Source organism: Chiloscyllium plagiosum, chromosome 6 (assembly GCF_004010195.1).
Source record: "Chiloscyllium plagiosum isolate BGI_BamShark_2017 chromosome 6, ASM401019v2, whole genome shotgun sequence".
NCBI lineage: Eukaryota > Metazoa > Chordata > Chondrichthyes > Orectolobiformes > Hemiscylliidae > Chiloscyllium > Chiloscyllium plagiosum.
In genome coordinates, this window is record NC_057715.1 from 114424931 (window position 1) to 114452793 (window position 27863).

A 27863-nucleotide genomic window follows, 5' to 3' on the forward strand; every position below is an offset into this window, starting at 1 on the left:
CTGACCTGCTGCGCTTTTCCAGCAACACATTTTTCATACCAACTATAGGTGTAAGTAGCGAAGTCTTGGAAAAACAATCCTCACTCTGACGCATCGCCCTCCATGCCTTGACTGTACTAATGACAATGGGGTTCTGGCAGTGGTCCATAACTGTCCTCATCTTATCCATGAACAACAGGTTAATAAGAGTACATTTTGCTAGGAAGGCCTCAATATCCAGCCATATTGAGTTTGGATTGTTACCTACCCAATCGCAGACAAAGACAGCAGGGAACTCAATTGATACCTTCTGATGTCTGGGAAATTAACTTCTACCCCTCCTTGAGGCAACTGCAATTTAGTAAGTTTGATGAGGGGCCGCCCATGGTGCCAGACAAACCACCCCATAAGCTTCCGCAGCATTGACCTGGGAAACATTATAGGGAGCATGCGCATGGGATAAAGCAAATGATGAAGAACATTCATCTTAATGAGAGATATTCGGCCCGGCCATGAAATTGGAAGAGCCTCCGATCTCTGGAGATCTCGTCTAATATTGTCGAGCAAATGAGCAAAGTTAGTCTGAAATAACAGATCAAACTTGGGGGTAATAAAAATGCCTAGGTATCAGAACCCTGCCCTTGACCACTTAAAAGTGAACTTAGGGCACCTTCAACTTCTGGCACACTGTTAAGGTTCCCCAAAGGCATAGCCTCCGATTTTGCAAAGTTAATCTTATATCCTGAAATAGCCCCAAATTAATTGATACTTTGTAGCAGATGGGGTACGGAGGTCATCGGGTTCGATAAAAGCAGAAGGACATCATCCGCATACAGTGTAATCTTGTGTGCCCTCGATCCCACTTCCGAAGCGGTTATGTGGACGTTCTGACGAATGGCCTCTGCCAGCGGCTCTATCACCAACATAAACAACAGCAGTGAGAGGGGGCAGCCTTGCCGACTACCCCTACCAATCCTAAAATTCCCAGATTTCACTCCGTTGGTGATGACCGCGGCCAGAGGGTGGCGATATAAAACCTCTACCCACCTAGCAAAGACTCCACCCAAGCCGAACTGTTCTAAGACATAAAAGAAAACGGCCATTCCACCCAGTCAAATGCTTTCTCTGCATCTAAGGAAATCACCAACCCCTGAATCGATCTTGCTGACAAACTTGGACCACATTCAGGAACCTTCTAATATTATTAGATGACCTACAGCCCTTTATAAAGCCTGTCTGGTCCTCTTTAATAATATGGGGCAACACCCTTTCCAATCTCATGCGCCAGGATCTTGGACAGAATCTTGAAATCTGAATTTAATAGAGAGATGGGCCTGTATGAGGCATAATCCTTAGGAACCTTCCCCTTCTTAAGAATTAAGGAAATATTACCTTCTCTCAAAGATGGTGGTAGGCGTTCATGCATATAGGAGTGATTGTACATCTCCAACATCGGCCCTGACAGAATCCCTATAAACTCTTTATAAAACTCACCCGGAAGACCATCAGGGCCAGGCGCTTTCCCACTCTGAAGTTGCCTAGCTGCCTCCTGTATTTCCTGAACTGTCAAGTGGGCATTAAGGAGAGAGGCCTGTTCCAAGGTTACTCCTGGGAGGTCCAGGTTCTTAAAAAAGGTCTCCATTTTAGCCCTCCTGTCCTTGCAACCTTCAGACTGATACAATTCAGAGTAAAAGCTCCGAAGAGCCTCATTAATCTTTTTAGCATCGTATGTAAGGACCCCGGCACTGTCTCTGATTGCAGTAATGGATTGGGGAACACGCTTTTTCCTAGTCACGTACGCTAAATACTTCCCTGGCCTATCCCCATGTTCAAACAGCCTCGGTCTAGCAAAAGCAAGTTCTTTCTTTGCGTTTTGTGTCAGTATTGAATTCAAGGCAGCCCGAAGGACTGTGATCCGCTGTAGCTTAGTCACCAAAGGCCGTACAAAATGTGCTGCCTCTGCGGCTTTCAACCGCGTCTCAAGTAGACGCTGCTGTTCCTTCTTCTGTCATTTCCGGCTAGCCGAATAGGAAATAGCTAATCCACTAGCAAAGGCCTTAGCAGTCTCCCATTGCATAGATGGACTACTAGCCGTGCCTGAGTTGATAGTCAAGAATTCCTGAAACTCCTTCAAAATGTAATCCACAAATTTGGAATCCTTAAGGAGAAAGGGATCCAAACGCCAGTGCCGCAAACCTAGCCCTTCACTCTTGGCCTTAACCTCCAAATATACTGCCGTATGATCAGAGATAGCTACATTGCCAATTTTACAACCCATAATGGAATCCAGAAGGGCTGTGGGAGCCAGAAAGATGTCAATCCTTGTGTGATGTTTATGTGGGTTTGAAAAAAAAGGTGAAGTCCCTGCCGGTAGGGTGAAGACATCTCCAAATATCCACCAGCCCCAACTCCTCACATAAGTCAACCACCTGTTTGGCCTGCGAAGAAATAGTCGGGGGCCCACAAGGCACACTGTCCACTGTCGGATCCAAAAGACAATTAAAATCCCCCCCCTATAATAATGTGCCGTGTTCCAAAAGCACTCAACTTTGAGAAAACACTATTCAAAAATTTGAGGGGATGCGCTGGAGGACAGTAAATGTTTAAAATGCCATATTCCTCCCCAGGGCTTTAAGTATCACAAGCCGTCCATGCTCATCTTTCACCTGCTCTAATAATGTGAACGGAAAATTTTTCTGGATAAGTACCACCACTCCCCTACTTTTAGTAGTAAAGGATGAAAGGAATACCCGGTCATAACCCCCCTGCTGTAATTTCAGGTGTTCCCCATCATCAAGATGGGTTTCCTGCAACAAAGCGATATCAACCCTTTCCCTCTTAAGGCTAGAAAGCTCTTTTTTCTTTTTAATAGGCAAATGACTTCTCTTAATGTTCCAGGTGCACCATTTAATAAGACACTTAGTCACATCCCCTTTCAGACACCCTTGAACCCCTCGGAGGGAGAACCCTGCTTACAAAGTGCCGAGCATAAGTAAAGAATGACTCATAGAATCGAAAAACTATAAATACAAAAACTACTCTATCATAAGTATAAACAACTATTACTACCAAAAAAACTACAAAGAAAACCAGCTATGAATGGAAGACTCTTCCCCTGCCCATCAGGAGCACTCACACTACCCATCCCATTTTTCACAGCTCCTTCAAACCTGGACTGTGCCCCAGCCTTAGGCCAGTAAAAAAAACAAGGAGATGATCCTTAAATCAAAAGACAAAGTCAGGATGACCACTCCACCCATCCCTGACTTCATGACACCCATACTTGTGACTAAAAGAGAAGCAGAACAAACAAAAAAAAAGGGAGAGAGACAACAAAGAACATCCAGAAGATTTCCCATCAAAAAACTCAGTTATTTAAAAAAAAACGAACAACTTATTCCAAAGACTTTTCCCCCCTTTCCAAAAAGGAAATTATTAGGGAGAAAGAAAGGAATAAAAAAAATGAAGGGAAAACATGGGGAAAAATAGAAAAGAGAACAAACACTAACCATATTCTTCAGGCCAATCTGTCTATTTTAAAGTGTCCACAAAGTTTTTAGCCTTATCCTCCGAGTCAAATGTATAAACGGAGTCCTCGCGGCTGAAACGGAGCACTGCGGGGTATCTCATGGAGTACTGGATGCCCAGGTTCCTCAGCCTCTTTTTAACTTCATCGAAGGACTTCCTCTTTCGAATTACAGCTGCTGAAAAATCCTGGAAAATCATGATTTTTGACCCCTTGTACAGCAGCATCTGCGGATCTTTTCCCAGGGATCTGGAAGCTTCTATGGCTTTTTGCTTGTCCTTATATGAGTGGAAGTGCATTAGGACCGGGCGGGGATGCTGCACCGGCCCTGACCTGTGCACTGTAACCCGATACACCCTTTCAATCTGCAGCCTGCTGGACTCCATGTGAAGGCCCAAAAACTTCAGCTGCCAGTTTTCAAAGAAACTGACTGGCTGCTCACCTTCCTCACCTTCAGGGAGCCCGACAATTCGGAGATTTATCCTCCGACCTTGATTTTCGATATGGTTTCGAAAGGCCTGCACCTCTCACTCCAGCACCTGGATCCGACTGGATGAGGACTCCATTGCAGCTTCCAAGGCCTTAGTTCGACCCTCCACCTCCTCCAGCCTCTTCTCGAGGCCCTGGATCTACTGCTCATGCTTCTGCAGCATGGATGCAATAGGATGCACCTGGGCACAAATCTCCCCACGGATTTCCTCAATCGCAGCCCCAAACTTTCAAGGTAAGTCTCTCCATCGCCGCAGCCAATTCCTGTGAGTCTGTCAGGTCCCTAGGGGGTTCAGCAGAGGCTGCTGCTGTCTCTGGTGTTGTAGGTGCTGCAGGGGAGTGTCCTCCCTGCTGCTGTTTGCTTGCTCCTTTTCCCTTTGGCATCCTTCCCACTCCCAAATATTAACAAATATGTGTTCTGTAAGGTTTTAAACTAATAATTCCACCACATAAATTGGCCAGGGATGGCAAAAAACACCAGTACGCCTTGGCTGTTAGGCAGAGCTGTCCACAGCAGTCCTACAGAATCGCCGCCATCTTGCCGAGTCCATAGGGAGAGATTTTAACTGTCTTGTGGATCTCATGGCAGACAGAATGTCCAAAGGCCCCCCAATACCTTCTTAATAATTTAAACAATTAGTGATCTTGGTGCAGAACTAGGACTGATGGATGTCTGGATGCATCTCCATCCCATAGGCAGGGATTTTATGTTCTTCTCCAACTCGCACAGGTGCCACACCAGGACTGATGTCTTCCAACCCCTGCAGCGCTCCTGGATTCAGTGGTGTCCTGAATAGTTAGGAATATGTTGGGTGTCTGAAAACCCCCCGGATCTGTCTTGTTGACATAAATTAGTCATGGAGCATATCCCTCTGGATTTTCTTACAAGTATGGTGCACCAAAAAACTGAGAATTTTTATAAGACATGGGAACCCTTCTTGGATTATGTGGACACAGATTAATCTGCCACGCTAGTAAGGGCTTTTATATAGCCAAGACAGTTGTATCTAATGAATCTAACACCCTGAGAGGAAGAATTACGGACATATGAATATGTACAAGTTAAGTGCTCTCAATGAAAGGGTTATTGTTTTGTTACGCTGAGCCGTATTTTTTTTGATTAGATTCACGACAGTGTGGAAACAGGCCCTTTGGCCCAACCAGTCCACACAGACCCTCCGAAGAGTAACCCACCCAGATCCATTTCCCTATGACTAATGCACCTAGCACTATGGGCAATTTAGAATGGCCAATTCACCTGACCTGCACATCTTTGGACTGTGGGAGGAAGCTGGAGCACCCGGAGGAAACCCACGCAGACATGGAGAGAATGTGCAAACTCCACACAGACCGTGCCCAAGGCCGGAATTGAACCTGGGACCCTGGTGCTGTGAGGCAGCGGTGCTAACCACTGAGCACCATGCCACTTATTTATTTATTATTTATCTCATTGTGTCTTTATAAGTATATGTACATGAGTGTAGTTCTGTTCTTTACGCATTGTTGTGATTTGTATTGTTTTTGGTTTAATATATTTTTAAAAACCTGTTTTTCAATAAAAGTATATATATCTTTTTAAATTGTACCCGTGTCCTTTGAGTCTTGTCACTTGTGCCAATGGGAACAGTTTCTCTTTATCCTATTCTACCCATATGTAATATCTGACAGATAGACTCTTGTGTGGAATGGGCAGATTGGCTTAGGAGAAAAGATTGAATAGGCAGTGCTTGAAACCTTAGAGTATTATAAGAGATGACCCTTCAATGTCGAGGGCGAATTGGTGTGTTTTTGGCCTATGGTAAACGACTGCCCTGGAAGTGATAATTTCTCTGGCGGAGGGACAAGCAGTTGGTGTTTATTTTATGGAAGGGCCTTGCTGGGCTTACCTCAGTGTTGCTCTTGTCAGGTACCTCAGTCTTTGGACTATATTGGTTGTAAACATACATCCCTTGCATACTGATGCAGTTTTGTCGAGGTGCTTGGAGTGGTTGGATTTTCAGACCAACTTGCCACGGTGCTGCTTGGTACTTGGGAATGCATCTTGTTGAGGGAGGAAACCGTGATCTACTCCATGTTCCCATGGCACGTCCACTTAAGGGCATTGTGATGTGAGATGTGTGATTCATATAGATTGTAACGTTTTATTTTAGAGTTTGGATCTTGAACTGGTGACATGTGGATTTGATCGAATATCTATGAAGGAGTATAAACATTTTTGTAGTGATGGTGATTTCTTTTAAACACATTATAGAGATATTTCCTGGAGAGTAATGGGTTTTTTTGTTGCCTTTGAGTGAGGAAACAGTGTGATGCCTCAGGTTTCAGTTAGAAGAACCTAGAACTTTTTTTTTGTTGGGTTAGAGGAACACCCGTACCTTGAAGAAAACTCTTTTGGTTTCACGTTTACAGAGATCTTAACTGTAGTTGGATGTGTAAGCTCTAAGAAGAAGGGAAATAAATTAGAACTGCTAATAAATAAACCCTGAAGGGGCATTTGAGACTAAGAAAGTCTAAGCTCAGTTGCATGAACAGTCAAGGAAGAGGCAGATTCTCAAGACTGGAAATCGAAGCTGGAATTGAATTAAACCCTATAAATGTGTTAGAGAAGAGAATTCTTTCTGATGTCAGTACTACAAAAGAACACTGTTGGGAGAAATGTGATCATATTCTGCCACGTGTTTTGAAATAACTAAACTTGAGTTCCAAGTAAATTTTTTTTCTATTTTATTTTCTTTTCTTTGGCATTACTTCTGTTTTATTGTTTCAGTGAAAGACTGTCTTACTAAAACAATAAAAGTGATCTATCCGGCCAGATCTTGGTCTGGAATCTTTTTTGTCCAGACTAAGATCCCAACCAGCATGCAGCTCTGTGCCGTGGTAGTGCAGCTGGGAACGTTTTTGGAGGAGATGAGGGAAGAGTAACATTTGATGTAACTTCAGAAAAGCAAGAAGCTCCTGATGCGCTGTTATTGTATTTTTGAGTCAAATTACTCCAATACAAAATACTCCTTTCCTGCTCAATTCCCTGTTTCTTGCTTGCCATAGGGTGGCCAGCAGTTCTAATGTGGATTGGTCGGTCATTGGTCTCCAGGAATCCTGTCTTGCATTTGACATATCTCATAGGAGATCCCAGCAGGGAATGAAATGAAAATAGAACAAGTGGAAGAAGCTTGTGTAGAACATTTAAGGCAAAAATAGGCCATTAAATCATTGCAATGCGTAGTTTGAGACAGTACTTACTGTGCTATTGTAATACACTGAAAGGAGCAGCAATCTTTGAACAATGTACAGTGAGGTTCATCATTATCACTTCAAGAGACTTTCTTCCAATACAGATGAAATGAATACGAAGTTCGCTGGATTGAGATTGTTATAAGGATCTGCTTAGAGTATACAATAAAGCTCTGAATTTAAAAGAGAATGCTGGAGAAACTCGGCAGATCCAGCAGTATCTATGGAGGGAGGAGAGTTAACATCGAGTCTGATTTGAGTAGTCTTCAGAAGCAAATGACTTTCTTGAAACACGTAAGAATTTTGAGGGGTTTTGGCAGAGTGGATAGTGTGGATGTTTCCCCATGTGCAAGAGACCAGAGGTAGGACACACACACATTCAAAATAAGGGGAAGTTCTATTCGAGATCAGTATCTCACCGCAGAAGAACAAAGACCAAAAGGCAATGTGTCTTTTCAAATTTTATTGTGAAACATAACCAAAAAGTGGTTTCACACAAATGTTGTAACAGTTACCACTAAACCATCTTCACAGACTGTGGTCCAAGAATTTCTGTAACAAGTAAATCCAAGGTCAGTTGCTGGGTAGATCAATGGGAGAACTGTCTCTCTGCAATATTTCATCACCAAACCCCTGTTCAGGGTATACGTGAACTGCTCCCAATATAAAACGATTCAATCTTATTCCTAATCATCCCCAAGTATTGCTGGCTAACATGCATGAGGGTCTTTTTATTGACAACAAACAATTTTGCACAGGCTTTGGTGTTCCTTAGAGTAAGGCTTATGGGGCAGTGGGTAGTGTCACTGCATCTGCTCCAGGAGCTCTTGGTTCAAGGCCCACAGCCAAGAAATATACAGATTGAGTGTCTACCTACAAATCCTGCCGCTCACAAGAGGAGGGATTCTAGGTCAGTTGGGTGTGATGGAAAGAACATTGGTACCTTGACCGTTTCTGTACACAGCTCCTGATAACATACTTGTAAAAAAAAAAGTGTTACCATAGCAGCTCAGACTAAGTGAACTGTAACACATCATCTCCACTGGGATAAGTCGGTTTTCCAAGTGGCATGTCAAACACCTCTGGGATACCAGCCCTGCACTTAACCCAGCTCATACTGAGCCAGGTCTGCAGTCAGTCATTTAGAATAAACCATCAGGAACTGAACATTCACAGCTGAGAAGTGAGGAGGGATGTGATCTCAGAGGCTGGATCTCCCCTAGTCTCTCTATCCCCACCCCCTACCCCAAGACCTCCAACATGACATTCTGATGATCATTTTTCGACCTTCACCTTGGACAGAACCTCCAAGTTCCCACCAGGTTTATTTCACAACTGAGTACGACTTCAGCAAAGCACTGAGAGTGAGGTCCCAAACTCATCAGATGTTCACAAATTCATTCCAAAAGGGAATTCAGCAGCCAGAGCATGGACTTTTATTTAACATGAAGGCATTGAGGGAAATTGCATCTGAGATATTCAAAGTGAAGTTAAATAAAACAGAACAGGGTGATAGGTCCAGATGAAAAAAGTTGAAAGGACGTCATTATGGTACACAAGCCAGAACAGACTAGTCTGCTCTCAAAATTCAAAGTAATGTACTCCAGTGCATCTAGACTGATTTAAAGCTGTAGAGTCACCTCAGCTAACTGCCAGCTGTAATAGACAGATACATCGCCCATATGTTGGTAATGTACTAATTGCTCAATGCAATCTGCTGGTGGGCATCTATTTCAGCTCCAAGTGAACACCATATGAAAATGACATATCAGCTTCCAATGATGACCAGTGCACAAAGCTGACCGTGTTCAAACTGTTCCCGATCATAGCCACTCTCAGAATTTGAAAGGGCACCCCATGAGAAAAGACAGATTAAAATCTCTATTGATACCATCCAGGACAAAGCAGCCCATTTCATTGGAACCCGATTCACCAACTTCAAATGCACTCCCCCCACCAATGACAGTAGCAGCAGTGTGTACCCTCGACAAGATACACTGCAGGAATTCACCAATGCTCCTCCGACAGCACCTTCCAAATCCACAACCACTTCCATCAAGAAGGACAAGGGCAGCAGATATATGGGAGCACCACCACCTGTAAATTCCCCTCCAAGCCACCCACCATCCTGACAGGGAAATAAATCACCGTTCCTCAGTGTCACTGGGTCAAAAATGTGGAATTCCCTCCCTAAGGGCATTGTGGGTCTACCTACAGCACATGGACTGCAGTAGTTCAAGGCGGCAGCTAACCCCCACCTTCACAAGGGGCAATTAAGCTTGAAGCATAAATGCTGACCCAGGCAACACTGTCCACATCCCATGGACAACAAAAAAATAACTAGACGTGGTCTACTTATTTTGTCTAAATCAATAGAAAGACAGTAACTTAAACCCATTGGGAATTCAGGGGGAACTTGCTTACTCAGGGAATGGTTCGAATGTGGATGGAAAGGTTGAAGCAGATTACAGTGACACATTTAAAGCGAAGGTCAAGTGAGGGAGACAGGAATTGGCCAAAATGGGGACAGGATGAGACGGAGAGGGTGGAAGCAGGCTTTCTGGGGGAGGGGCATATCTGCTGGCAGAAACTAGATCAGCTTAGGATTTTAGTTTGATTTGCTTCTGTATAGTATCTTTTCCAATTCCTGGTAATGATTAAAAGTACAAACATTGAGGTGGAAGCAATAATACAAATTTCACTGGAGGCAGAGTGGACTTCTAAGCCTCAAATTCTCTTGGTTCAAGTCCACCCAAAATTTAGAGGGGGGGTTTTGGGGACAAACAGGCTGTAAACTAGCTGACAATATCCCACCGAATGGGGGGTTGGAGATGGTCATTGTCAAAAACAACTAACACTCTAACCCAAAGACAGGATGTCAAATCTGCAAGATGGAATAGTTGACTTTTTTTTGGGGGGGGGGGGGGGGGGTAGAAAAAAAGAACAACTTAAAGGCATGTTGCAATTTGAGCATCAGCTATATCATCTGCGACTTTAGCATCGTAGTGGAGCAGTGGCTACAGTTCATCATGCATCTTGCTGCCCTCAGGCTTCACCAATCGCCCAATGAAGAGAATGGAGTTTGTCCTCTTGTCCTTGACCAGGAAGAAGAAAGGGTGATCGGCATAGAAGATCTCAGGGTTCTTCAGCTCCTCCCGCCCATATATGAAGGCATCGTAGGGGTTTCCATCGGTACTCCATTCCAGAGCCGCAGCGTGGAGAACATTGGCCAGGTACAGGTCCTTCTTCCCAGAGATCTTTGACAAGTCAGCTTTGGTCTTGTCAACCGCGGTGGTCAGACCGATACTGGCCAGATGTTTCTAGGTGCAAAATAAAAATGGATCATAGGTCATGGTCAGTTAATACACGAGCTGGAGAGTCAACCTTTCAGCTCCATCAGCACCTCCAATCCATTGACACTGGGTCCTGGAGACTAATCTGATGATCCAGTGAAATGGAAACCCACCATTGCAGAAGGGACAGACAGTCAGATTTCCATACCCTTGGTCTTAATTAGTGCCTTCTGAATTCACAGAGTGGATTAGTTTTAAAGACTAAGCCCCATTGTTCAGTGTTGCCTCCATCAGAATAATAGTTGCTTTGTGTCGATTCAATTTAATCTGATTGATGTTTTTGAACGCCTCAGTCAGTTCACTCCTCAATTGCCTGTTCTGGAGGTTTGTTACAGTGAATCGGAAAACATCCTCCCAGCAGAGGCAGTACTTGGTAACCACCCAGACAAATCTGAGAATTATCTTCAACACCACAGGGGAATGGCATTCTGCTCTCTGGACCCCAGCCCCATCATTTAACCCTTCCAACCCAGTGAATACATTGTGTTTCTTATCCTTAGAGTCAGAGATTAACAGGATGGAAACAGGCCCTTCAGCCAACTTGTCCATACCACCCAGTTTTCACAATTAAACTAGACTTACTTGCCTGCATTTGATCCATATACCTCTATACCTGGCCCATCTATGTACTTGCCCAAATGGTATGACAAAAAAATTGTTCTCGCCTCCACCACAACCTCTGGCAGCCCTGGAGACAGTTGCCACCCTTTGTGACAAAAAAAAAAAGACTGTCCCTCTGCACCCTTTTGTACCTCTCTCCTTAAAACTATGCCCTCTATTTTTTTTTTTTTTTTAAAAAGAGTCCCCAATGATGCGAAGCAGCTGTTGGCTATCTACTTGATCTACGCCTCTCATGATTTTATAGACCTAAATAAAGGTCACCTCTCAGTATCCTACACTCCAGTGAAAATAATCCTAGCCTATCCAACCTCACCAATCTTCCAGTCCCAGGTAGCATCCTAGTAAATCTTTTCTGCACTCTTTCTAATTTATTAATTAATAGTAGGGCAACTAGAACAGTACTCCAAATGTAGCCTCACCAATGTCGTGTACAGCTGCAATGCGGGATCTCTTGAAAAACACTTCAACTAGTTTCCTCAACAAGTAACAAAAGAAAAATAAAAGAGAGAAAAGAATAACCCTAAACAAAAATGACAAACAAACACTCACTGGTGTGAGGCTGCAGAGCTCCAAGGTGCAATAGGATCTGGGTGTCAGACTAGATAAATTGCAAAAAGCTAACACACTGGCCAGCAAGCAATTATGAAATCTTAGCAAATGTGGTTGTATTCAATTTTGCTTTGCAGTAAACAAACACAGTAAACTGAATATTTCAGTTATTCAGGGCACTGGTGAGACCACATCTGGAAATACAGTGCAGAGTTTTGCTCTCTACATTTAATAAAAGAGCTACTTGCACTTGGGTATACAGTAAAGGTCTTTTACCTGGGAATGAAAGGATTTTTTTGTGGCTGATTAAATTGGGTCGATATTATCTGCAACTTAAACAAATGACAGGTGGTGATCTCATTGAGAAATAAAGGTTCTAAAGGAACCTACAGGTTATATCCTGAGAAATCTCAAACAGTGTTAAGGTCAAGGAATCAATTAATTAGGACTTACACAAGGAAAATATCTTTAGCCAAACGCTTGAGAATCTTTGACATGCTCGACTCCAGAGGATTACACATGTCTATTCCAGTCTTTAAATGTATTCAACAATAGACAAGATGTTTGATCTCAGGAAATGGGAGGGGGGGGGGGGGGGAAAAAAAGTGAAAGAGGGTGGGTGGGGAGAGGACAGTGGGAAGTGGAATCGAAGCCCAAAGATAGCTGTGACTTAGGGAGCTGCATTCACGGGCTGAATGGTCTACTCCTGCTCCTATTCCAAGCATTCTATGGAGGCTAATGCTGGATAACAAGTTAATTTCAGTCCTTAGCTGCTTCCAATTGCTTCCTGTGTCACTTTACTATCCAGTGTTCAGCAAATGTCCTAAATGACGATGAGATTGCCTGGTCAACCATCTATGTTCCAGACACATCACAGGATTGGTCTCAAGCAGGCGGTGGGTGGGGGGGGGAATTTAATTATCGATCCAAATCCCATCCCAGAACTGGGATACACCTTTAAGCTGAAATTCCACCTGCATACTGAGGGAGTGTTGCACTGTTCAGAGTCCTGTCCTCTGCATGAGGCTTTAAACCAGGCCCTCTATTTTGAAGGGGGCTTGGGACAAGTCTGCCAAGGTCTGGCCTCGAAAATTGTTGCCACTGAAACAAAGAGACAGACGGCCATTGGGAGATTGGTTTGTGGGAACATGGAATGTGATAATGGGCTGCTGACATCCCCTTCTGAGGTGGTGGCAGATGCTCCACAATCACAAGCTCTTGCTCCGTGGTTTTAGGTTTACCTGCAGCTCGTGGCTGACCCCCAGCTTGACTTTTGGCAAGGAGATTGCCACAGCCCTTTTCTGGAGCTTGCCCAGCCAGGTTTTGATCTGCTCCTTGGTCAGCAGTTTCTCCAGGTTGTCCAGAGGCTGCACGTTGTGAGGCATGATGAAGACCATGCTGGATAACTGGTGGGCCAGGGGCATTTCCAGCACATTCACCTGGTTGGTGTCATCCTTATAAAAGTTATAAAGACCTAAGCAAGGGAGAAAACCAAAACAACAAAGTAAAGTAGTCAGGAATCATTCTTACAATAATTTCACAAGATGAGAGCATTGCTGGTTAGTCATCTATTGCTCATCCCTATTGGCAGTTAACAGTCAACTAGTGTTGGCCTGAAGTCACTCGGAGAAAGTGAGGAGTGCAGATGCAGGAGATCGGGGTCAAACAGTGTGGTGCTAGAAAAGCACAGCAGGTCATGCAGCATCTGAGGAGTAGAGAATTGACCTTTCAAGCATTAGCCTATCATCAGGAATCTGATCAGAATTCCTGATCAAGGGCTGATTCTCAAAATGTTGGCTCTCCTGCTTCTCCAGTGCTGCCTGACCGGCTGTGCTTTTTCAGCACCACACCTTTTGACTCTGAAGTCACATGTTGGCCAGGCTGGGTAAAGATGGCAGATTTCCTTCCCTAAAGGACATGTAGGAGCCACATTGGGAAATGCCTATGATTGACCGTGAAACCAAAGTCATCACTACACACTTAAATTTCAAATTTGAACTAAGATCCCCTGGGTCGCTGGATTACCAGGCTAGTTCTAACACTAATAGGCCATCATCTCTGTTTGCAGGGCTGGTAGTCAGAGGACCACGGGTTTATTGTGACTGGCAACAACAGCAGAGGGGAAGAGGAGGAGCACTATTACACAGTGAGCTGGTGTTAGCTGGAAAGCGCTGTCTGGAAAACGGAATGGAAACAGCTTCACCACACTTCAACAGGCTGCTAAAGACAACTCCGAGCAGGAGCAGGCCATTCAGCCCTTCAATGCTGCTCCACCATTCAATAAGATAATGGCTGATTAGATTGTGGCTTCAACTCCACTGTACTGCCTACCATTACAAGCCCTGGATTCCCTTGTTGACCAAAAGGGACATCTAACTCAGGCTCGACAATGTAGAATTTCGATCAGAGAAAGTGAATTCCAAAAAATCCATGATGCTTCGAGAGAAGAAACATCTCCTCATCCCGGTCTTACATGCAAGATCCCTTATTCTGAAATGGTCACCTGGTTCTCCATCCCACCACCCTCACCCTCCAGTGGGGGCAAACATTCTCAACATCATCAAATCCCCTCAAACTTTAGAGGTTTCAAGCAGGTCTCCCCTCATTCTTCTAAACGTCCATGAGAATAGTCTCGACCTGCCCTACCTTTCCTCAGACAACCGATGAAGGAGTTCTAGTAATAATGGAATCTAGGCCTCATGGTAAGGTCAACTCACCCTTCAAAAGCCTTGGAAACTCTACTATTCTCATGTGAGAATTAAGTTGTGTCATTTTTTTGTAAAACAATTATTCATGGAATAAGGGCATTGCTGGCCAGGCCAGCATTTAATGCCCTACTTCCCAAAGAGCAGTTAAGGGTCAACCACATTGTTGTGGGTCTGGAGTCACATGTAGACCAGCCAAGGTAAGGATGGTAGTTTCCTTCCCTGAAGGACATTGGTGAGCCAGATGGGTTTCTCCTGACAGTTGACAGTGGATTAATGGTCATCATTAGACCCTTAATTCCAGATTCTTTATTGAATTCAAGTTCCACCATCTACCGTGGCAGGATTTGAACCCAGGTCCCCAAAACGTTAGCTGAGTTTCTGCAATTATTAATCTAGTGATAATACACCTGCACCACATTCTAGCACTCAAGACTTACCAGTGGACAGGGAAGAAAGAATGAACCTGCATTTATATAGAACCATAGGACACCCCAAAGCACTTTACAAAGACTGGTATAAATTACATATGAAGTGTGGCAGCTTTCCATCTCCTAAGATAATGTTTTGTGCTACGGTGTCCGAACCATTACTGTGACTCAGCAGCCTAGTCCAGCATAGCAATTCCTACTACACTGGCTACAGAGCACTTGGCTGAGAACATGCAATAACCACTGCCCTTTGTTTTCTTTCAGTTTGTTTCTGGACCTGGTGAGCTTTTCCTTTCAGCTTGCCACATGCAATACCCTCCCAAACAACAGTCAGCCTCCAGAGGTCAGTGACTGTCTCCCAGTTCGGATTGCCATCTGTGCAGGGTGAGCCAAAGGATTTCTGATCCACCTCGAGGCATTGGTTACTGTCCTAATGTCAGAAATAGAGCATCCTACTCAGAGGAAACTCACAGTGGGATCGTGGACTGTAGTGGATCAAGGAGGCAGCTTCTCAAGGGCAACCATGGGGCAGCATGGTGGCTGTGGTTAGCACTGCTGCCTCACAGTGCCAGGGACACTGGTTCAATTCCATCCTCAGGCATCTGTCTGAGTAGAGTTTGTATATTCTCCCAGTGTCTGCATGGGTTTCCTCCCACAGTCCAAAAATGTGCAGGTCAAGTGGATTGGCCATGCCCATAGTATCCAGGAATAAGCAAGTTAGGTGGGTAACCATGAAAAATGCAAGTAGGAATGGGTGGCTGCTATTCCGAATGGCTTGCTTCCATACTGTATGGATTCTATGATAATTCAACTGGGAATGGGCAATAAATGCTGGCCTAGCATGAATGAATAAAAAGACTCAAAAACTAGGTCTCATTTTGAAGTGATGTTGATTGAGTGATTCACTTTCAAACAAAGAGATAATCAGCGTCCTTTTTAAGTGAATGGAAGTTGATTGAGGTTAGCTCAGTTGGATGGTTTGTGATGCAAAGTCTTCGAAAACAGGGTGGGTCCTGCCTGGTCAACCTTACCCCTAATCCGAAGCATGGTGATCCTCAGGTTATATCATCAGCCATCTTTCTCTCTGTCTTTATAAAGGTTTTAAAAAAAAAAAAATCACAACACCAGGTTATAGTCCAACAGGGTTATCTTGAAGTACTAGCTTTCGGAGCACTGCTCCTTCATCAGGTAGCTAGTGGGGTAGGATCATAGGTCAGAGAATTTATAGTAAAAAAAAAAATCAAAAAAAGTTTCATACAACTCATGTATTGAGCAAACCTAGAATGTTGTCAAGTCTTTAATCACTTAGAATGGAGTTGCAGGTTGATTAATTAATATGTAAATTCCATAATTTCTTTCAAGTCACAGTCCCAAGATTAGGTTTTATTAAAAAGGTGATACCTCAGCTTAGACAATGCATTAAAGGCATTTTATAAATTTCTACTTTGGAAAAAGAACCAGTCTGACTCAAGGTTGAGGATACAGACAGACTCTAAGCTTACCTTTAATGCATTGTCTGACCCGAGAAGTCATTTTTAAAAAAATATAAAACCTTATCTCAGGACTGTGACTTGAAGTAGTTCTGGGATTCACATATTAAAAATAAAATCAAAACCTGCAACCCCATTCTAAGTGATTGAAGACTTAACAGCAATCTAGGTTTGTTCAATACATGGCATCAGTTGTATGACACTTTGATGTTTTACTATAAATTCTGTGTCCTATGATCCTGCCCCACTAGCTACCTGACTAAGGAGTTGCGCTCCAAAAGCTTGTCCTTCCAAATAAACCTGTTGGACAATAACCTGATATTGTGATGTTTTAATTTTAACCACCCCAGTCCAACACCAGCACCTCCACATCATCGCTCTTTATAATAAGGCAGTGTTGACTTGACGTTTTCACTGAAGAAAGTCAAGAGATGGAGACATACCTGTACGATGCATCATGTCGATCGCAACCGAAAGAGACCGACTCACCATGAAACTGCGCTGGTCCACCATCTTATGGTGGAATTTCTCATCCCAGTGAGCTGCAAATACAAAGTAAATACAGGAGAATGTGAATGATTGGTCTGTTCAAGAGCAAGCAAACAGACTCAAACTAACATGCCAAATACCACGACCTATTTATTCTTTTACAGGAGGTGAGCATTGCTGGCAAGGCTAGTACTTATTGCCCGTCCTTAGTTGCCCAAGAATAGAGGTTTGATGGGCCATTTCGAGAGAGCAGTTAAGTCAGCAGTGGCACTGGAGTCATATGTAGGCCAGACCAGGCAAGGATTCCTCCCCTCAAAAAGGACGGGAGTGAATAAAAACGGGTTTTTACAATTAGTGATTGTTGTCATGGTCACCATCACTGAGTCGAGCTTTCAATTCTAGATTTAGTGGAATCCCTATGTTGTGGAAAGAGGCCATGCAGCCCATTGAATCCACACTGTCCCTCCGAAGAGCATCCCACCCAGATCCAACCCTCCTAACCCTATCACTATAAACTTGCTTTTCCAATGATTAGCCCATCTAGCCTGAACATAATGCTGCAGATTAGCATGGCCAATCCACCTGCATACCTTTGGATTGTGGGTCAAAACCAGAGCACCCAGAGGAAACCAATGCAGACACGTGTAAACTCCACAGAGACAGTTGCCAGAGGATGGAATCGAACCCAAGTCCCTGGTGTTAAGAGACAGCAGCACTAACCACTGAGCCAACGTGCCACGCCATATCCCTACAGCATTGGGCATTTGGGTCACTAGTCCAGTAGCATCACAGACACCTGTACAGCTAAGTACAGGTCAACCCTGTGGCTCCAAACACAGCTTCCACTGCAATTCCCTGGAAATGAACATTCCACCAGCTGCAGTGACGGGGTTTGAAGCAGTGATCCCACGGAAGTAATTGGAGCCCCCGACAGACTGATCCAGTGACTTTCCCACTACGTGTCAGCCCTCCTGGTCTCCCTTTTAAGAAAGCCACCTACGTTTGAAGAACATAGCATTGATGATCATAGCTCCATCTGTTTTCGACAGGTCTTTGGTTGCCTCAGCGACTTTGCCGTCAGTGGTCTCTGCCGCCCACTCGTTGATGGACTTCAAGGCTCCCTTCTTGTCCCGGAAGTTGATCTTGGAGGGCTCGTAGTTGTAGTGCTTTTTGCTCTTCTTCACAAAGTCCTCAGCGAAGGTGACCGAGCTCGGGCTGTACAGCCGGGTGCCCATCCTCCAGGTCACGTTGCGTGCGGTGGAGTTGCTGACCTCAGTGAGTAGCTGGGACAGCGCTAAGTGCAGCTTGTCATCTTGCACCTTACCCATGTCAAGCACTGCCTTTGCTTCGCTGGCGGTCTGCTCCTTGGCACCGAGGGACACTAGGCCGAGTGAAGAAGCGACCACCACGGGAGAGAGGAGGATGTTCTCAGCGCCCTTGTCTTTGGCCACAGTGTGATAGAGGCTCAGGCCCAGTTTGATGCTGCTGTCTGCTAGGGCGGCTGTGTGTTCACCCAGCTTCTCCTCAGCCACTGCAACAGCCAGGAGCACCACGATCAGCAGCTTGCTCACCCACATGGTTCCAGCAGAAGGGGGCGCTCTAATCCTGCAGAGAGAGAGACAGACAGGAAAAAACAAAATGCTTAATTGAAATCTCAGGAAGGGGGAGGAGCTGACTACACCACAATCCACAGTAACCTCCCGGGTCAACGGCAGTCCATCCAACACAGTGGCGCTCCTTTGGCACTGACCCACCAACAGCATGGTGCTCCCTTGGTGCCAACTCCCCAACAATGCAGTGCTCCCTCGTGACTGAGAGTTAACCCTTGGCCAACAAACTGAAATGGGGATTAAATCTGCAGATGTCCTGCTGATGAGGCCTAAGCTTTAACCAACTGAATCAAGTGACCACATTAACATGGAAGAGGTAGGGACTTCTCCCTAGGAGGCAGATGGCAGTGCAGAGTCTCAAATCAGGGCAGACATCATGACTATACCATACATAGGGCTTCTCCCCAGGCAATCAGACAAACTGAAGCAAGGAATACCAAACAAATTGAATACAAATACAGCATATTGCAGACACTGAAAATCTGAATGGGAAGTCAATCTTTAAAACATGAACTCTGTTTCTCTCTTCGGATGCTGCCAAACCTGCTGAGCATTTTCTGAATTTTCTGTTTTTAATTGCAGATTAAACCTGCACTGGTGAATTTGTTCAGCTTTAAGCAGTTTGTTTGTACAGCGGGAGACACTGACTGCTGTCACTTGTAACTACTTCTCTCTTTCCAGTGAGTTGTGGAAGGTGTGTGCAATCATGTACTTTTGTGTGCATGTGCATTGTGTACACCATGTGCAAATACACTGCTGTGTGAATGCATGCCTGTATTATATGGATGTATGTGCAACAACAGTTTGCATTTATGACACTTATTACTATAAAACATATCCAGCCCCTTGATGGTATCACAGAACTACTTTTTTAAAAAACAAGGCCCTCTAAGATTAAGCCAAAAATGTTCAAGTTTGATCAGAAGGATAGGGTTTTAAGGAGGAATCCCTCAAGAAGGCAAGGGAGTTAGAAATGGCAGAAAGTTTGAGGAAAGGAACTCCTGAGTATGGGCTGATGGTCACTAATATTGCAGCAACCTTCGGATCAGGAATGCTCAACTGGCTAGAACTGATGGAATGCAGAGATCTTGAATGACAATGGGCGGCAGTGACTAGCACTCCTGCCTCACAGCACCAGGGACCTAGGTTTAATTCCAGTCTCCGGTTACTGTGGGGAGTTTACACATTTTCCCCTTGTCTGTGGGGGTTTTGTCAGGATGCTCTGGTTTCATTACACAAAGCTGAAAATGTGTTGCTGGAAAAGCGCAGCAGGTCAGGCAGCACCCAAGGAACAGGAGAATCGACGTTTCGGGCATAAGCCCTTCTTCAGGCTTATGCCCGAAACGTCGATTCTCCTGTTCCTTGGATGCTGCCTGACCTGCTGCGCTTTTCCAGCAACACATTTTCAGCTCTGATCTCCAGCATCTGCAGCCCTCACTTTCTCCTTTCATTACACAATCCAAAGATGAGCAGATTAGATGAATTGGCCATGCTAAATTGCCCATAGTGTTCAGGGATGTGCAGGTTAGGTGCATTAGTCAGGGGTAAACATAGGGAAATGGGTCTGGGTGGGTTACTCGTCAGGAGGGATTGATGTGGACTTGTTGGGCCAAAGGGCTTCTTTCACACTATAGGGATTCTATGATTCAATGGGACTGAAGGAGATTATGAAAATAGCAAAGCATTTGAAAGTAAGGATGAGAATTTTAAATTTGTAATCGATTAGAAAAAGACAGAGCTCTGACTAAATAGGCAAACAGGTTTGGTGCAGGTTTTATTCAAGTTTACGTTTGCGAGTGTATATTTCTGCAGACAAAGGCAGGGGGTAAGACATGGACTAAAATACTGGTCTGTCTCAATACTGAAAAGAAAGTGTTATCCAGGCCATAGAAAAGAAGTGACCTCTCAGATCTGTCACCATGAAGCCATGCTGCACAAGCCAACTTCAGGATAAAAAGGAGAGGCAGGAAAAAGGACATTTTAAAAAACAAACCTAGAAATAGTAAAGACCAGTAGGAAACTGAATAGTCTACCTCGGATGGGAGGGCTTTTCAGACACTGCTTGAGATAGCCATCTCAAATCAAGCAACAGATCTATACCAGCAAGTGAATCTCAAAGAACTTTCCAGATAGCTCGATCTGTGATTTGAGCATCTGTCTACGTGGCAAATCCTCAGCTGGAGGGGGGAGGGACTTGCTCCTGTGCTTTATAACATGCTTGGAAATCTGGATCCACTCAGAGAATGGCTCCGTTCTACAAATAATCAAATCTCAGCTCCTGGCGTGCAATCAGACCACAAAGCTGCAGCAGTCAAGAAGATAGTAGCAACTTACTGACTACAGATTCAACAACTGGGTTCAGGAAACATGGACACGCACACAGTGATACACAGGCGGCAGCAGCACACATGCATACAGGGACTCAAACAAGGTGAAATACAGACACATACACACATTTGGCAATATACATATTCAGTGCAGGTTTGGGTTCCAAATTCCTGTTACTCAGTTTCGTTAGAATAACCATATTTTCAGCTCCTCCACCTATGCTAGTGTTCATGATTTGGAGATGCTGGTATTGGATTGGGGTGTACAAAGTTAAAAATCACACAACACCAGGTTATAGTCCAACAGGTTTAATTGGAAGGACACTAGCTTTCGGACCGACACCTGTCACCTGATGAAGGAGCGTCGCTCCGAAAGCGAGTGTGCTTCCAATTAAACCTGTTGGACTATAACCTGGTGTTGTGTGATTTTTAAACTTTATGCTGGTGTTGATCATTTTCGCAATGATCCAGCACCACGCCTCTCACCTGATATTTACCTCCTGAACCATACTACTGGCAAACAACCCAAATCAATCCAGTGACTAGCCAGTCAATTATTGTTATTCATAGGATCTTGTTTTCTTCACACAGAAGAGTACAGCACAGGTATAGGCCCTTTGGTCCATGTCTATGCTGCCCATGATTCCATTCTAAACTAATCCCGTCTGCCTACTCATGGTCCATACCCTTCTATTCCCTGCCTGCTCATGTATCTGTCTAAATGCCTTTTAAACGTTGCAATCATATTTGCTTCAACACATCCCCAGGCAGCGCATTGCAGGGACCTACCACATCTGCCTCATTGTTTCCCCCTCTCACCTTAAACCAATGCCCTCGAGTATTTGATGATTCCACCCTGGGGAAAAGACTCCAACCATCTACACCTCAAAATTTTACATACTTTGTCAGCTCGCCCCTTAGCCTCTGACACTCTCGTGAAAACAATCCAGGTTTGTCCAACCTCACCTAATAGCTAATACACTCCAATCCAGGCAGCATCCTAATAAACCATTTTGAACGCTCTCCAAAGTCTCCACATCCTTCTTACTACTCCAAACTTGACTTAACTAAAGTTATATACAGCTGTAACATGACTTGCCAATCTTTATACTCAATGTCCCAACGGATGAAGGTATGCCTTCATTATCATCCTATCCACTTCTGTTGCCCCCTTTCAGGGGCTATGAACATGCTCCCCAAGATCCCTCTGCATACCAATGCTCCCGATGGTTCTGACATTTTGCTTGGCTTGGAGTGCATTGCAGCGGGAGGTTAGATTGAGGGGGGACAAGGGATGCACATTCCTGAAGCACTTGTTCCTCAACAAGCCACATTTGAACAAGTCCAATTTCATAAACTGCACCATGTTAGTGTAACTAAATCTCATTAGATGGGTTATGGTGGATGGCAAGACTCAAATTTATTCTTGGGATGTGGGAGTCACTGATTGAGATGGGCACTAAGTGCTGGCCCAAGGTGGGGGTTAGCTGCCTTCTTGAACTACTGCAGTCCACGTGCTGTAGTTGGACCCACAATGCCCTTAGGGAGGGAATTGCAGGATTTTGACCCAGCGACACTGAAGGAATGGTGATAATTTTCCAAGTCAGGATGGTTTGGAGGGGAACTTGCAGGGGGTGATGTTCCCATTTATCTGCTGCCCCTTGTCCTTCTAGATGCAAGTGGTTGTGGCTTTGGAAGGTGCTATCCAAGAATCTTAAAGTAAACCATTTTAAGTGAACCACTTAACCTGGTCTACTACTTTCTGCTTCCTGTGTTTTTATACATGTAGTCCTGTTTTGTGGCTTCACCACATTAACACCTCAGTTTTAGGATTAGCCCTAGCACTCCTCTTGGCAATGGCCTCCTGCACTCTCCACTGAACCAGTGTTATCCCCTGGTTTGATGACAATTGTAGTTTATGAGATATGCCTGGCCGTCAAATTTCAGATGGTGGTTGATACAATCTGTTGCTGACAGTGCACAACACCTCATGGATGCCCACATGAACACAGGACTTAGGAACAGGAATGGGCCATTTGGCCTTCTTTGCCATTCAATAAGACCCTGCTTGATCAACTCCACTTCCCTGTCTCCTCCCTACAACTCTGGTCTCCCTTTGCTAAAACCTATCTCAGACCTGAGTGCACTCAATGGCAGAGCCCCATCACTCTCTGAGCAAGGCTCCTGACTCTCCAGGTGATAAAACTATCTCCTCATCTCCATCTTCAAACTGAGTTCACTAATTGCTTCAGGCCACATAAACATAAGGAGGACCTTGAAATCATAACAGGTTAAAGGGTTATGGAGAGTGGGAAGGAAAGTGGAGTTGAGGCCGAGATGAGATTAGCCATAATCGCATCAAATGGTGCAAGAGGTTGAAAGGGCTGAATGGCCTCCTCCTGCTCCCAGTTCTTTTGTTCTCAAGTATCCCTTAGTTCTTGTCTCTCCTATAAAATGGAAATATCCTCTCAGGATCAGTCCTGTCAGGTCCCCTCAGGACTCTGCTTCTCTCAGTAAGATCACTTCACATTCTTCACTCCAGGAACAAACTGTTCAACCTTTCTTCATGAGGAATGAGTGCAGCAAGCCTTCCTTCAGTTGCATAGTCAAAAAAAAAACTGATATCCTTTAGCCAAGAAAATCTTGAGTGATTGTAGCCAGGTCACCCAGGAGGACCTCAGAATGAGACCCCTAATCAACTCAAGATTAACAGCCTCAATCAGGGAGCCCTGGCTGACAGATAAACAGGAGGGTTTGGGATTCTCCTCACTCTAGGGACTGGCTCTGAGCTGGTTGGTCAGAACCACTTACTGAGCACGTGTAAATAAAGGGTGGTGACTTGGTGATGGGATACCAGCCTCCATGGAGTTGTTTCAATTCCTCCATGTGATTCCATCTAACACATAGAAAGCAATCCTGCCCTTGAAATGGCTTGAGAGATGAATTCCATTGAAAGGATTTAGGGGCAGGCAAAGAAAAAAAAAGTCAGGCAATGCCCGTATCCTTCTTAGAAAGATTTTCAACGCTTCAAAGATTTCGAGAATATACAGCATTATGATTTATTGAATGGCACAGCAGGCTTGAGGATGTAATGGCCTAATATTACCACTGGACTAGAAACCCAGCAAAACCTAGCAGGGGCCTGGTTTTGAAACCTCCCATCGGCGTGGCATTTTTTTTTACTAAAATCTGGAATTAAGAGTCTCAGGATGACCACGAATCCTTGTCGATTGTTGTACATACACATACCCATTAGGGAAGGAAATCTGCCAGCCGTGCCCAGTCTAGCTCACATGCAACTCCAGATTCACAATGTGGTTGAGAGCAGCACAGTGGCTCAGTGGTTAGCACTGCTGCCTCACAGCGCCAGGGACCCAGATTGGATTCCACACTCGGGCAACTGTTTGTGTGGAGTTTGCACATTTTCCCTGTGTCTGCCTGGGTTTCCTCCGTGTGTCCTGGTTTCCTCCAACAGTCCAAAAATGTGAAGGTTAGGGTGGGTTTGTCGGGTGAATTGCCCCATAGTGTGCAGGGATGTGCAGGCTGGGTGGGTTAGCCATGGGAAATGCAGGAGTGGTTGGGGGAAGCTCTTTGGAGGGGTGGTGTGGCGTCGATGGGCCGAATGGCCTGCTTCTACATTGTAGGGAAGCTGTGAACTCTGGGTAATCAGGGATGTACAATGACTGACCTAGCCAGTGATACCCACATGACTCCTGAATTAATAAGGGCCGAATGGTCTACTCTCGTTTCTTCTTTTTCTTAAAAAAAAAGCCAATTTACAGCAATCGGAATCTTTACAGAAAGTAACCGAGTAATTCTGAACTGTCAGAAAGGCCTTACCTCCTCCTGCCTATTGCTTATCTTTTCACAAGTCGTTAAACGACAAAAGTTTATTTTAAAAAGTTTCTGACAATGCCGTTCCCTCCCCAGTTGCATTGGGAACTCCCAAGGCAAGTTGGCAACCCAGGATAATGAGCTGGGCACACCCAGGGTCAACCTTTCTGCCGAGTATCCTAGGACTGGGCAGCTCCGACCGCGGGTTTAACATCCCCCTCAAGACAGAACAAAGAGACACCTCCCACCGACGGGCCGAGCCCTGAGAATCTCAGCAAACCGCTGGGAAAAGGGGTTCAGCCAGCATTCCACTCCCTCCTCTCCCCTCCCCACCCCTTGGCGGAGGCAAAAACACCTCAAGTTTTAGTTGAGTTTTTGTTTTGAAAAAAAGTTTAGTTTTGCAACAGTTTCTCAATTGCTGAGTGGGCGAGATTAAAACAAATTCAACTCAACTGGTCGCCCCGACTTGCCGCCTTTGTCTGACTGTGGGGCGGGGGTGGAAACCAGTCCCACAGCAATAAGTTGTATTTATGTAGCGCCCTTCCCCACGTAGCATATACACTCAACACCGAGCCAGTGAGGAGGGATCGAGATCAGGGGCTCTAAATTTTTTAAAAAAGAGGTTGCTTAAAGAAATAGACAGTCAGAGTTGAACAACTTCGAGCTCATGATTTGCTGAGAGTCATTAAAGTCAGGGGATAACGTGTAACTGGCCTGGATTTGAGGAACAGAGCTGCAGGAGATTGCAGATCCTGGAGGTAAGGGATTGGGGAACGAGGCTGAGGTTGCAAAAAAATCCAATTTGCCCTCCCCTCCTCATCTCTGAAGAGTGAAAAATCTGCTATGGCCCGTCAGACCGGAGCACACTCCATTGAATGGAGTGTTTTAAGTGCAATATTCTGCACTACAGGGGCCTCCCCTGTGAAATGCAACAGGAAACAGAGGACAGAACGATTTCCATATTACAGCAGCCACGCATTCTGTTTCTGCACACAAACAGAGAAAGAGGGAAAGAAAAACCTCTAGCCGCGTTCCTACTGTACAGAATCACTGCCCTGCGGTGGAGAGATTCCAGGGGGTGGAGAGAGATCTTCAGGTCTCTTAGATCAAAATGAAAAAAAAAGGAAAGATCTGAGATAAATGCACTGACATTCTTCACACACACACAAAGGGAAAACACAGTAAATGATAAATATCAGAGGGTCTAACCTTGAAATTTTGTCAAAGTGATGTCAACTTTTGCCTTTGTCATTCTGAAAGAAAATAAACAAATCAAGTACAGGATATTTTCCCCCCCAAGACTTCGAATAGAATGGGGGAAATGTGTCACTGGACTGGTTTGGGTGAGGTGGAGAAATCATTTTATTTCCTCTGATTTATTTTTAAACTGATATTTTAAAAAAGTACATCCCAGCGACAACCGAAGGATGGGAGGGGGAGGGTGGAGGGTGAGGCGGGGGGGGGGGGGGGTGGAGGAAAGGGAGGAAATCAGCCAATGGACGTTGCCAGCGTCGACAAACTCTTCGAGACTTCTGGAAATTTTCTTGCGCATTCCTTCAAAACCCCCACCCACTCCTCCCCCCCTCTAGTCCCTAATTATGGATTTCCAATTTGGACCAGTGACAAGATGCAACAAAAGCAGTTACAAATAAAGCCACTCTTCATATTTTAACGGAATGGGAAGTTTGCAAAATTAAAAAAAAACTTTCCAAGGAATGGGTCTGCCAGATTGTGCTCAGACCTTTATCGTGGAGTCAACTTAGTCTGGCCCACTTTTTCTGAAACGTCCCCCATTCGCCTCCCCATCCCTTCTGGGAGACAAAGGGAATCAAACAACTTGCACAACGATACTTGTTCAGATAAACTTTGGCGAGCACCCGAAAAAACCCCTAAGTTTTAAATTCATATTGGTTGTCATAATTGGGGGGGGGGGGGGGGCAGTGAAAATAAATGGCTTACATTAGGATTAAGGTTAGAGTCCATTGCTAATTATCTAAAATCATAAGAAAATTTGCTACAAATTACTTAATACAATGTGCAGCAAACATGAACACATGTACATAGCGACCAGCTCAGCTTTAAATTCAAAGTCTTTCAAAGCACAAAATGCTTTTTGTCCAACTTTGGAGAACTTTACTCTAAAGGCTGTTTTAAGATTCTAACACCGGCAGCCTGATGAACACTTGCTCATCCATGGCAGGATAAAGATTTAAAACAAATAAAAAAGTTTTAGAACCTCATGATGCCCTACGAGTTTCCACTCCCAGTAGCTGCGGCTGAATGACTGACCTCCTACATTAATTTGTCCCATATCTGTACCACACAGAATCCCTTTACAAAGCCCTCTCACCTGCTTTCCCTCACTCCCTGAGATTTTCTGGTCCTTTTGGTTCTTCGGCCAAGACCCCCTAAACGCGGCTGTCTGCTAGAAAGTTCTGGAAAGCCGGATGAACAGAGCTCCCTTGCAGGGTTTATTTAAAGGCTGAACTTCGAACCCGGCAAGTCTGGAATCTGAGACCTCCCACCGAGGTTTCCGCAGGGTCCCAGGGACCACCCTCCTGTATCCAGATTAGTTTTCTTTAGATTAGATTCCCTACAGTGTGGAAACAAGTCCACACCGACCCTCCGAAGAGTAACCCACCCAATTCCATTTCCCTCTGACTAATGCACCTAACACTGTGGGCAATTTAGCATGGCCAATTCACCTGACCTGCACATCGTTGGACTGTGGGAGGAAACCCACGCAGACGTGGGGAGAATGTGCAAACTCCACACAGTCAGTCACCTGAGGCTGGAATTGAACCTGAAGAATTGCAGGCAACATCCTTAAATGTGACAAAGAGATTAGAACGCAGGCAATTAACACAATTTATCCACAGGAGTAAATTTTTCATTAATCCTCACCCAACCCTAATAATGTCACCATAGAAACCAGTTTATAAAACAAACATTATTTATATAATTTAGCAACATTTAAAAAACATCTGAGTATTTAAAATGCCACAGCTGGGTAGGTTATGGACCAATTGCGGGTAAATGGGATGAGTGTGGTTTCTCGGTTGGTGGATCGAAGGGCCTGTTTTTATGCCGTATGGCCCTAGTTCAAACATTACACAAACAGAACAGAACAATTTGACACATGGAGAGTTCTGGGAGCTGCTTGATCGAAGAGTGATGTGTTAAGAGGTAGAGAGAGGAGTTCCAGAGGTTCAGGCCCAGCTGGGGGCAC

The 27863-nt window shown here is 44.7% G+C and overlaps 1 protein-coding gene across 2 annotated transcripts; it reads right to left on the reverse strand.

The window, feature by feature from the left end:
• Positions 1 to 9452: 9452 nt before the first annotated feature.
• Positions 9453 to 27281, reverse strand: serpinh1b (serpin peptidase inhibitor, clade H (heat shock protein 47), member 1b). Of its 2 annotated transcripts, XM_043692477.1 has the most exons (6): positions 26985 to 27281; positions 25844 to 25887; positions 17864 to 18468; positions 16818 to 16916; positions 12990 to 13222; positions 9453 to 10545 (listed from the first exon to the last, which is right to left on the reverse strand). In XM_043692477.1, the coding sequence occupies exons 3-6, from the start codon at positions 18438 to 18440 to the stop codon at positions 10243 to 10245; spliced, it is 1212 nt and encodes a 403-aa protein (XP_043548412.1). In that variant the 5' UTR covers positions 18441 to 18468; positions 25844 to 25887; positions 26985 to 27281; the 3' UTR covers positions 9453 to 10242. The 2 variants fall into 2 exon arrangements, with proteins under 2 accessions (XP_043548412.1, XP_043548413.1); XM_043692478.1 differs by lacking the exon at positions 25844 to 25887.
• Between the last annotated feature and the right edge of the window lie 582 nt (positions 27282 to 27863).

Coding starts and splice junctions, on each gene's coding strand:
- serpinh1b (XM_043692478.1), bottom strand. CDS start 18,440: ATGTGGGTGAGCAAGCTGCTGATCGTGGTGCTCCTGGCTGTTGCAGTG. Junction 16,917..17,863: donor CAATGCTATGTTCTTCAAAC/GTAGGTGGCTTT, acceptor TTGTATTTGCAG/CTCACTGGGATGAGAAATTC. Junction 13,223..16,817: donor CGACATGATGCATCGTACAG/GTATGTCTCCAT, acceptor TCCCTTGCTTAG/GTCTTTATAACTTTTATAAG.